Below are 12417 nucleotides of genomic sequence, written 5' to 3'. Positions count from 1 at the left end.
AGAGTGTGAATCCATAATTTCTCTTATCGCTGAATAGTAAACACCACTTTTTCTGCTCAAACGTTCGTTATAGTTGATAAACAAGATGTGTTTGTGAAACACAATGTCCCCCTATATGATGTTTGACATTGTAGGATGACCTTGACCTTGTGAAGGATGACCTTGACCTTGACCTTTCACCACTCAAAATGTGCAGCTCCATGAGATACACATGCATGCCAAATATCAAGTTGCTATCTTCAATATTGCAAAAGTATTCATAAAATAAGCGATTTGGGCCACATATATTTGACCTCTGACCTTGAAGGATGACCTTGACCTTGACCTTTCACCACTCAAAATGAGCAGCTCCATGAGATGCATATGAATGCCAAATATCAAGTTGCTATCTTCAATATTGCAAAAGTATTCATAAAATGAGCGATTTTGGCCACATATAATTGACCTCTGACCTTGAAGGATGACCTTGACCTTTCACCACTCAAAATGTGCAGCTCCATGAGATACACATGCATGCCAAATATCAAGTTGCTATCTTCAATATTGCAAAAGTATTCATAACATGAGCGATTTTGGCCACATATATTTGACCTCTGACCTTGAAGGATGACCTTGACCTTGACCTTTCACCACTCAAAATGTGCAGCTTCATGAGAAACACATGCATGCCAAATATGAAGTTGCTATGTTCAATATAGCAAAAGTTATTGCAAAATGTTAAAGTTGGCGCAAACAGACAGACCAACAGACAGACCAACAGACAGGGCAAAAACAATATGTCCACCACCACTATAGTGGGGGACATAAAAATACCATGATTTAATCATTTTCTTAAGATGAACTAATCTCGATCGTGTTTAATTCGTAAGAATACTATGTAGCATGATATAATGCTGCATGTATATGTAAACAGCTTCTGTCATGTAACTATGTCATTGCATATACTTTCGTAGGCCTGGGCATACAGTTTTAACGGAAGTGTCAACGAAACTACCACAACATCGACTTCATCGTATATATATATATATTATACTATTCAAATATATTTAAAATCATAGACAAGTACCAAACAACAAAAACCTTACTACTCTCAGCCCATTCGTAGTACATGTACTAGAGCTAATATATCGTTCCATATCAGTTGGATATTTATATGTCTATTGATATAGCTCTTTTGTGATGCTTTTCTTTAAGCTAATCAGAAAAGTAAAGAAAATTATTCGCTAAAGACTAGGACCTTAAGATTAGAAAGCATATCACTAACAAGCTTTACCACACAGTACTTTTATTTGCTATATCTATAAAGCATGCGGATAAAACAAGAACATACGTACTGTTTTTCAGAAGAAATATTGCATTTATCAAGCCGTTTGTATAAGTTCCTTCATTACCATACAGCTGAGAAAGTCTGTTTTTCATGTCTTTTAAGGATGTTAGCGAGTGGACCCATTCGTATAGGCGGCTGTACATCTGAACGGTGTATTTAGATTTAATCCTGTATTAAACGTCTGACATACATTGTATATCAGTGTTATATTTGTTTTGTGTAATTATTAATAATAATAGTAATATAATAACGTCAAAAGACTTCAATTTTGACATTTCCTAAAAGAAACACTACTGTCGTTTAAATACTTATTATCCACTACTGAATGGGAAGCAAATCGGATATCGACGTTACTGGTCATTACTGTATTAATGACAACGTTTGTACCTCCCGCGAGTTCCGAATTCAATCTATTGTGTTGTCAGGACCAGGGCTTCTTTGCAGCGGTTTGTTGTTTTCATACAACACAAGGACCACCCAGTGTTGAACTGATCACAGGGATACTGTGGTTGATAAGACAACAAAAATGTAATTCTACCAAAACCATGAAGTTTTATTATAGTAATATATATATATAAACATTTTCATCTATAGTTCTAACCTATAAAAACTGTACACATGATTATATGGGTGATGATCATGCAGTGTACACGCACACAAAATGAAAATGTGGTATCAAATAATACAATGTAATAAATTAATGCAAGGGTATCCAAACAATGTACACAAAGTAGATATGAATTCTGAAACAAGAAGGTCCTGGGCCCTAAGATGCTCACCTTGACATGAAATGTGTCTTCTTGATGTTGACAAGCTTTTTTTCCCCTTGTGACCTAGTTTTTATATAACCTAAATAACCCATTTTAGAACTCTGCCGAGATTTGACTGGGAAGAATATTCTGACCAACTTTTATGCAGATGGACATATAATTTGACTTCTTGAGTGTTAACAAGGTCTCACTATAGCCATAAAATAAAATCGCCCCAACCTCTGATGGCCATATTTTTCAACAGGCGACAACCATTTTTCGAACTTAGCCAAGATATCATAGGAACAAATGTTCTGACCAAATTTCATGAAGATTGGACTTATAATGTTCCTTCTTTAGTGTCAACTAGAGCCATATAAGAAAATATGCTCATCCTTCTGGCGGCCATGTTTGTCAACAGACAAGAACCATTTTTGAACTCAGCTGAGATACCATTAGAATTTATTTTCTGAGCAAGTTTCATGAGGATTGGACAAAAACTGTGACTTCTTTAGTGTTTATAAGGGAGCCATATACAGGAAAAACTGCCCCGTGGTGGCCATGTTTTTTAACAGACACGAACCATCTTTGAATTCGGCTTAGAAATCTAGACCAAGTTTAATAGTGATATATGTAACTACAAAACAATTAACAAGATGTCCCTTTTAGAGTGTTAACCTTTTCTTTAATTTGACATAGTGACCTAGTTTTTTACCTAATGTGACCCAGTTTTGAACTCAGCCAGTATATCATCCTGACAAATGTTCTGACCAAGTTTCATGAAGATCGGTCAATAAATGTGGCCTCTAGACTGTTAGCATGGCAAATGTTGATGACTGACGACAGACAACTGGAAAGGCAATCACAAAAGCTCATCATGAGCACCTGGTGCTCAGGTGAGCTAAAAGCCATGCAGTACAACCACAACATGTCAGACAGTTTATTACATGTATACATTTTTACTCAATTTATATATCAACAAGGGACAAAATTGTCACAAAACCAGGTTTTCATTGTGAAAAAAAAATCTGATAAAGGGAGAAAACTCAAACTGAACTTTTGAAATGACCAAAAAAAATTAACCCCCTTTGTAAGTTTTTTTTTTTTTTTTATTCTATTTTTAGTCGTGGCGACCTTGACATTGGAAATATTGACGTGATTCTTTCGTGGGACACACCGTCCCATGATGGTGAACAAATGTGCCAAATGATTTTAAAATCTCACAATGAATGACATAGTTATGGCCAGGACAAGCTCATTTATGGCCATTTTTGACCTTTGAACTCAAAGTGTGACCTTGACCTTGGAGATATCGACATAATTATTTCGCGCGACACACCGTCCAATGACGGTGAACAAATGTGCCAAATGATTTTAAAATCTGACGATGAACGACATAGTTATGGCTCGGACAAGCTCATTTATGGCCATTTTTGACCTTTGAACTCAAAGTGTGACCTTGACCTTGGAGATATCAACGTAATTATTTTGCGCGACACACCGTCCAATGATGGTGAACAAATGTGCCAAATGATTTTAAAATCTGACAATGAACGACATAGTTATGGCCCGGACAAGCTTATTCCGCCAGCCCGCCAGCCAGCCAGCCCGCCCGCATTCGCCAATCTAATAACCAGTTTTTTCCTTCGGAAAACCTGGTTAAAAAAGACAAAAATAAAACATGAGTATTATTAAATTTTGATCATATTGCTAGCATCTCATAAAGTAAATGATTTGCACACAGTTCTTATTTTAGCTGTCATGTTTTTATACACTCGCAGAATTTATCATTATTATCTGTTTAATGTAATCAATATCCTATGCATGTGAATATCCCAAAACATGAGATTTAAAGAATCATTAACAACAGAACAGTATTATAATTATATAATTGTTACATCTTTATTTAACATAAGTCGTATCTAATGTTGCTGAGAAACATTCAGCACATTAATATAGTCACGAATAAATTACATACACATGAAGTACAGTTATTCATTATGTATCAGTTTAGTACGCATTATTTAATGTATGTTGATACAGAACCCATCCCTACCTAACACAGTTAAATGTATTTGTGCAATGATGTCCGTACAAGATATTTACCAACTTTGAATGGGTGTGCTTTTCACTTCGATTTAGACCCAATTACCTGTACTTGGAAAGTTTTGAGACAAGTACCAGATATAGAGACCAACTCAAGTGTAGAAACTAAAGAGCTGTTATTTACCCTACTGAACCTCTCTCTAATAGATACAAGTTATTAAATAACCTCTTTCTAATATGAGCCTTGCTCTGGGGAAATGGGGCTTACTGCATGTCTCAAGGGTCTTTCTGCTTAATGGTATTTTTGGGCTAAAGGAAGTCTCTATTTGGCGAAAATCAATATTAAGCAGAAAGTGCCGTCCTTGATAAGCCTGCACGGACTGCACAGGCTCATCTGGGGTGGCACTTTACACACGCATTTAGCCCCATTTTCCCACAGCAAGACTCATGTAACAATGTAATGCCCACAGCTGACCACACAACCAGCCTTGGCTGCATGCACACCCACAGCTGACCACACAACCAACCTTCTATCTACAACTACTGCACACATATCATGTACAGAGAGGCACATGACTAGACAGGAGAAATCTCACAACAGCGGGCACTTTTTATCACCATCCTATGGGCCAAATCAATCAATCAATATTCCCATAAGATTTACTAACAGACACACAGTTGAAAATAATATTGTATAAATGGGCTAAAAGTACAATCCATAATCATTTCAATGTTAGCTTATTTTTCAAATGTACTGATTTTGTTTTTCGGTTAAAAATTTTTTAGCAGTTAAATATAGCTCAGATAGGACGGAATATTCACACTCGAGCAGTTTACATCTCATAGGCCAACTTCAATTTGTCATTCTCATATCTGAAACTTGTAAATTGCCATGACAATAATGCCCTATGCTTGCATGTTTACAGGGAAGTAACACCAGTGAACAATAGCTCAACAAACATACACAGACGTAACTTATTTTATTATATACCTGTTTAATGCTTTTAACAAAATACAGGTTGTATCAATCGTTGAAATAAAAATTCCAATTCCGTATTACCATACTAGCCGGACTACTTCGACCCATTTAATGACGTCACATTACACGCATCGAAAATAGAAATATTTTATATTACGAAATATATTACGTAGTACATCGTGTGACGTCATTTCTGTGACAAAACACCATAGTTTTATCTAAACTCTGTAAGGACATGTCGGACAGTGGTGTTTTTTAACAGTAAACTATGTGTTAAAAACGTATTTTGGAGTGTGTGTTTATCATGCATAAATGTATATTTCGATAGGAATACAATAAAATAGTTTGGTTTAAACTAAGTTTCGATAAAGACATGGAAGATAGAAGTGGAAGTGCATATCGTTTAAACATTTTTGTTATAAACATCGGATTAAAGTTGTCAACTTAATTGTTATAAAAATTGGATTAACGATGGCATTAAGGTAAGCGTGTCGGAAACCTGTGTTTTCCCGGTTCGAATGTTTACACGTTAATTTACATTAACTGTATTCATACGCGTCTTAAATAAACTATGGCGTACCGTTTTAGTCATTGTTTTGTCAGTTTTGTTAATGTAAAAAATACATTTGTTAACTGTTTTCGTTAGTTGTTGTATATAATAAAAGGAATATTACGCTAGTCAATTGTTCCAGGAGTTTGTATCACTCTCGTGGCTTGTGCTATTTCGCATCACACTCGAGGCTCCGCCTCTCGTGTGATACGTCATCACACAAGCCACTCGAGTGATACAAACTCTTGGAACAATTGACTAGCGTAATATTCCGTATATATTATATAGATGTGATCAAAATTAAAACAGCACACTACAGACTGATAAAAGCTGAAGTGAAAACATGCATAAGGCATGTTATCAATTAAACCTTAGTCTTGCATTTGACATTCTTAAAATATTTGACATGCTGTTCATCTTAATTTTAATGTACTAATCTACTGATTAAAGGCACAAAAGCTTCATCTACATGTATATATGGCACAATGTCTTGACTATATGCACTATAACATACTTGCTTCACATCCTGACTTATATGTAATACACTAAGTAATACATTGTTAATTTCACTAAAAAATACTTAACATTCAAGATTATTCATATTAAAACTTATTATGTTGAATATTGGGTGCAGCAATGATTGCATCTTTAAGTTAATGAATATTTTTATATTCTAAGCTGTCCAAACAATATTTTTTAACATAAAACTTGCCTTAATGTTAAAAAAAATGTACTTAAATAAAAAAGACGTTCTCTGCAGACACAGAATTCTATGTTAGTTGAAACCATGCTACATGTGGATGTGAAACATTGAAGTATAACTTACTGCTTGTTGATTTCAACCCTTATTATAAATACAAAACCAGTTTGTTTTAGCCAACATCAACCTGACACACAATACATGAATATTTTTAGTTCCGGGGCAAAAGATCGCTCGGACATTATCTTGCCAAACAATTTTGAAGAGGATGGATATAAGTTGTTTTTTATCGCGGGAGGGCTTTTGTATGTTACCTTAATAAAAATAGCGTTTGTAAAACATTCAAGATTTGTAATTACCATTTAATCTAATATATTTCTTTTCTTTATTGAAGTCAGGTAAAACACATCAAAGAATATCCCAATGAATCACAGTCACTGTGTCATTTAAGTCCAGAAGCATGTACAGAAACAAAACCTATAGAGATTGTTGGATATTATTCAAACTTGCAATTTGTGCTTATTGGCTTAACAAATATAAGAGGAATGAGGTTGATGTAAAACTCAATATTTCCATACAACTATTGAACTGTCACTTACAAAATGAACTTAATTCAGAAGAACCTAACTCTACAACCTGTTTTTATAAATAAAACTACAGACAACATTAAAATATAGAGGGGATCTTTTTTGTAAAAATAAAATAAACTATTTTATACTAAGTCTATTGCATGTAAACAGAAGTATAAAATCCATATATGTATTGTTTCGCTTGCATCGCAAAACATCAATAAAAAACATATCCATGCTTAAAAAAGTAACATTTGAATTTTAATGTTATCAATAATGCATGCAACAAAAAGTGACAACCTTATAAATAAGTAAAATCAATCACAAAAACAAATGTACAAAAGCAGTAGCAAAATTGACAGTAAAAAAAGGTATCCATTGACAGCAATATCTCTAATACATTTTAATGGACCTAAAAAAAAAGTACTAAGTCAAAACAATGAACACTGAAAATACATGGTACAAATGTACATGGTATGTTCGTTGATTCTGTTAAACAACTTTCCCATTACCTGAATGTGACCTTTTATGCAAGCACATTAGTTGCTGCACTTGATATGTTATCATGATAGCTGATCTTTTGTGTCTTGTGATCTTACATTCAGGACTCCCATCACACACGATACGGAAATAAATAACATATTATTTCCCTAAAATTTGAAGGCAATTTATTTTATATCATTATTTTGGGCACTTTATTTCAAAGTTCCATAATACAGGACAAAGTTCTAGGACAAACACAAAACTTTCAAAACAAAAATCCCAGAACACTACACACTATTCCTTCTACGATTATAATGGCAGGACCATACAAATACAACAGCATTTAAGATACAGCTGAACACTGTCACTTCTACAAAACATGAGTATTTTATATTTTGGTACCACTGGCAAATGAGTTGTAATCCTTACAGGAAAGATGCTTACAGATCTATGACATACAGATAAGTTGAACTGTAAGGTAGGGCTTCATTGTATTTTCCAGTTGACACTGGCAATAAGAATAACCCTTTCCCACTTATATACATATTTTGACGCATTTGTAGTCCCTTAGAAAGTTGCATTTAATTAAAGATCGTTATTACTAGATTCAAATTTGAAAGGCTTCATTTCCAACCCTTAGATACCTATGAGCAGCAAACAGCATAAAACCTGAACAGACTACGAGTTACTTGCAGGCTGTTCTGGTTTTATGCTGTTTGCACATTTTCACTTGGAAAGGGTTAATACAATCTTTGTCAAGGTGTGTATTGTTACGATCATTTATAATAGCTACACTTGATGATACACAAGATGAAAATGATCAGTTCAATATAAGAAATTGAAAACCACACTTCGAACTCAATGCCATAAAATTGACCTGCCCGACACTTCAGTCTGTATACACTTTGGGGTTGCCTGGCATGTCACTATTGTGGCGCCACATCGGGCCTGAAGTGGGATTTCTTAACCCTTCACCCTCAGACAGGCACTTTGACAGTTTATGTCTCTTAGAAAACCACATTAAATTTAAGACCTTCTTACTAAATTCCAGATTAAAAGTCTTCATTTCCTACCCTAAGATACTGATGAGCAGCAAACAGCATAAAATCTTGACAGACTGCAAGTACAGGCAGGCTGTTGCGGTTTTATGCTGGTTGCATATAGCCATTTTCACTACGCTTCTAGGTGGGCAAGGGTTAAATATCACAGCAAGTTGAAGGTAGCCTTTATAATGGCTCTCGAAATGTCACCTTAACATGACTCCCTATATAAGACCAGGACTCTTCCATAAACAGGTTACATGAAGTTATCAGGTCCAGTCAGCTAAGGTGGTGTCACACTGACAAGGATTGTGTATCTTTAGCAGAAACAAAATAGAACAACTCAGGGTGCATAGAACAGTATTGTAAATCTACAAAGCACATTTGAAAATCGACCCTATTTCAATCCCATTTGACCATGATAGTGAATGATGGACATTTACAATGGACTGACCAAACGAGGAACTAGCTGCATAGTGCAGTTACATTATACTTGTGCACTCACTTTAATGGTTAAAATGCCTTTTCTTGAAAAAAATACAATGCTACAACTCAATATAAAATAGCTAAGAGAGAATGTTATAGTGAATCTATAACAGATTTTAGCGTCTTGCACATGTCAAAAGTTCATGTTTATATCAATAACAATCAAAACTTCAACTATTTACATGTAGATAAAAAATAGATATCAACTCATAACCAGGAGGCAATCTCTAAGATTCTCCATAAGGTGATATATAGACCCTGAACTATTAAAGTCACATTTACATCTGTATTGACATATTTTACTTGTATGTAAAAAAATTACTACAAAAATCCATAATATTTTTTAACAACAATTCCTGTATTTACCATTTAGAAGCTACACACTTAACAACATTAAAATATCATTTTGCAGCTAAAACATATACATTTAACTCATGGATGTAACAAATATATAAAAATGTACATGTTAAAAGATATCTAATAAAATCAATTAAAGATGATAATGAACAAAACCGGTCTAAATTACTTGTGTTATGATCAATAAATAAAAACCAGGAAACTTTTCAAACTAACATTTTTTGTTTGAAAATACTTTGCTTAAATTTATGTCAGATTGAAAACAACAATTTTCCAACTGTTTAACACAAATTAAAAAACAAGAGGACCTTGTCCCTAAGGCTCTAACCTGAGAACCTGAGGAACTAAAATATTCTGAGAATGTGGAGTCATGATGAATAAAAATCACTTCATGAAACATACATACATGTTATGTATTTAATTTTAAGGCAGATTATTATATAAAAAATCATACAGAATGTAGATGTACAAGTAGATGTACCTTGGATTAAATTATGGAAGACAATTCTTCTACAACAAGCCAGTTAGCAAGTAGCTTGTTACCTTTCCTGCAAAATAGGCTGCTAATACAAAGTTCAGTAAGTCAATAGGAACAGTTTGCAAATGAAATGGAGGGATTCGGATCGCAGCTCTAGACATGCCATGTGTAAAGAATGAAAAGATCCATTAAGATCCAATAAAATAATTCTTGTAGGCCCTTAACAAAAGGAAAACATTGATTATGTCTTTTTTTGAAAGACTTTTGTCATTTTAATACCTGATAAAACCTAAGTTCACGATTCATGTTGTAAATGTTTTTACTATTCTAATATTTCAATAATATAAAAAATAATAATTTAAGAAGTATATCTAATTTTAAAAACATGAGCAACAACCATATAATAAAACATCAAGTTTCAATACATGTTCTTATAAGTTGACTCTCTTTTTTAAATATTAAGATTTGAGATAAAACAGTAACAGTTTCCATCAAAGAATCTAATTTTGCAATTGACCGAAAGTGGTAACTGTTTCATACAAAATTTTTATCTATTATTATTCAGACTTATTTACAGTGACATGTAGACCGTCTGAGGACAATATTTGCACACCAGTCCTGGTTGTACAAGGATGTGCTCTTCCGCTAGGACCCCAACACACCTGGCTCCTACATCTCATAGTCGTCCTTGCGCCCGATACAGAAGTACAGTAGAGATGAGAGTAGGGACATCGCACAGGCTCCTACGCCGACCCAGTAGCTCCAGCCGTACACAGGGTAGGTAGAGTTCTGCTCCAGCAGTACCATGGCGTTGTGCTGCCTGTGGGCCTGAACACCATACAGGATCACTGCCACCGCCAGCAGCAGGACTGCAAATAGTTTGAATTTTTTAATATTAGCTCAATGCATCGAAAGCCTTGGGGTTATAGAAAAGCTCTCAAGTCATGGGTAGAGCCAGAACTTGATGTCTTTAGTGGAGTCAATCCCACAGTGGATTGCGAGCCCCTGACCTCTTGGTGGCAAGGCAGACACCATATCTATTATGCAACGGCAACCTTTTAGTCAATGAATACAGGAGTAAGCCAACATCCCTAGAGTTAAGTATCCTTACAAATGATTTGACACTTGGAACATCCAAGTGTCAGTTAACCCTTTACCACTTACATTTGTAGATAAGCATTTTGACACATTTGAAGCCCCTTAAAGACTTTTCTTACTATATTCAAGTTTTAAAAGCCATTTTCACTTTGCCTCTGAGTGGGAAAGGGTTACTCAATAAAAGGTTTTTATTTCTATAGCAAATACATGGACATGGTTGTATGGTTGTATACTGAAGAGATTGGCTTAAAATCCTAGAAAAAAACACTATTCAAAATAGTTGCTATCTACGGTACATATTAATGTCAGTAATATCACCAGGTCCTTAAAGCAAACAGGGGATCCTTTGTTTTTGAATTAACAAATCTCGGGTACCCCTGTGCTTTAATTTCCAAACATTATCATTATAATGGTATCAAGGTAATAAACAATATTCGATGCTTATTGAATAGCAACCCAAGTGTATACTCACAGGTGAGGTTGGCAAAGGCTCCGGCGGCCATGTTGGGGTTGCAACTGCGACAGGAACAACACAGCGAGAACAGGCCTATGAGTAGAGCCAGCAATGTACTGGCCAGGGCACACGACATCAGACCCTGAACAGCCTTGAACCAGTCTGAAATACACAGAGCATATTTTGTATCAATCTGTTATGGAGTACATTACAAACCAGTCTGGAATGGAGGAAGTACATTCTGAACAAGTCTAAAATAGATATAGTACATTCTGAACAAGTCTAAAATAGATATAGTATATCCTGAAAGTCTAAAATAGATATAGTATATCCTGAAAGTCTGAAAAAAAATAGACAGTAGAGAGAGTGCATTCTGATCCAGTGTGGAATCCATATAGTATACTGAATCAATCTGGAATAGATACATGTACAGTATATTCTGAAACAGTCTGGAGTACATACTGTATTCTGAAGCAGCTTGGAATAGATATGGTACATTCTGAACCAGTGTGGCATAGTAATAGTATATTCTGAACGACTATGGAATAGACTTCAGTATATTCTAAACCAGTCTGAAATAGATAAAAGTATATTCTAAACAAGTCTTGAATAGATATAAAATATTCTGAATGAGTCTTGAATAGATATTAGTATAGTCTGAACCAGTCTTAAATAGATATAGAATATTCTGACCCAGTCCGAAATAGATAAAAGTATATTCTATATCAGTTTGGAATAGATATAGAATATTCCGAACCATCTGGAATAGAAAGAGAACATTCCATGTCTAGTCTAAGTGAAGACTGTTTGCAAGATGGACATATTTGGATATTCGTAGCAGAAAAAAAATGATGAAACATTCTGTTTTGCAGGTTTTTAGGACTATTTAAGTCATTGATGGCAGTCAGGTGACATACTTTATAATAAAGTCTTTTCTTGAACAAAGCCAGCAATCCACAGAGCGCTAAAGAGCTTGAAATAAACCCTCAAAAACACCTCAAAATCAGCAGTCATTTTTGAGAATAGACCCAATAGTTTATGATCATTAAAATTATTAAGATTATTACAATGTATATAAAGTTTTATTCAGGCTTAACAAAA

At 34.6% G+C, this 12417-nt stretch overlaps 1 protein-coding gene across 3 annotated transcripts in view; it reads right to left on the bottom strand.

The window, feature by feature from the left end:
* Positions 1-1859: 1859 nt before the first annotated feature.
* Positions 1860-12417, bottom strand: part of LOC127859902 (uncharacterized) — a 45111-nt gene continuing 34553 nt past the window's right edge. The window contains exons 2-4 of one of the 3 annotated variants that reach the window (XR_008039518.1): positions 11335-11478; positions 3541-10633; positions 1860-3378 (exon numbers count right to left, since the gene is read on the bottom strand). Coding sequence is in view for 1 of the 3 variants with exons in the window: in XM_052397506.1 (XP_052253466.1) it covers positions 10434-10633; positions 11335-11478 (344 nt within the window). In the remaining 2 variants the exon portion in view is untranslated. Of the gene's footprint in view, positions 10634-11334; positions 11479-12417 lie in introns of all 3 variants that reach the window. The other 2 variants (XR_008039519.1, XM_052397506.1) reach the window with 2 other exon arrangements.

This window comes from Dreissena polymorpha, chromosome 15 (genome assembly GCF_020536995.1).
Source record: "Dreissena polymorpha isolate Duluth1 chromosome 15, UMN_Dpol_1.0, whole genome shotgun sequence".
Lineage (NCBI taxonomy): Eukaryota > Metazoa > Mollusca > Bivalvia > Myida > Dreissenidae > Dreissena > Dreissena polymorpha.
The sequence above is the reverse complement of the archived record's forward strand: the minus strand, read 5'-3'. Positions and strand labels throughout refer to the sequence as shown.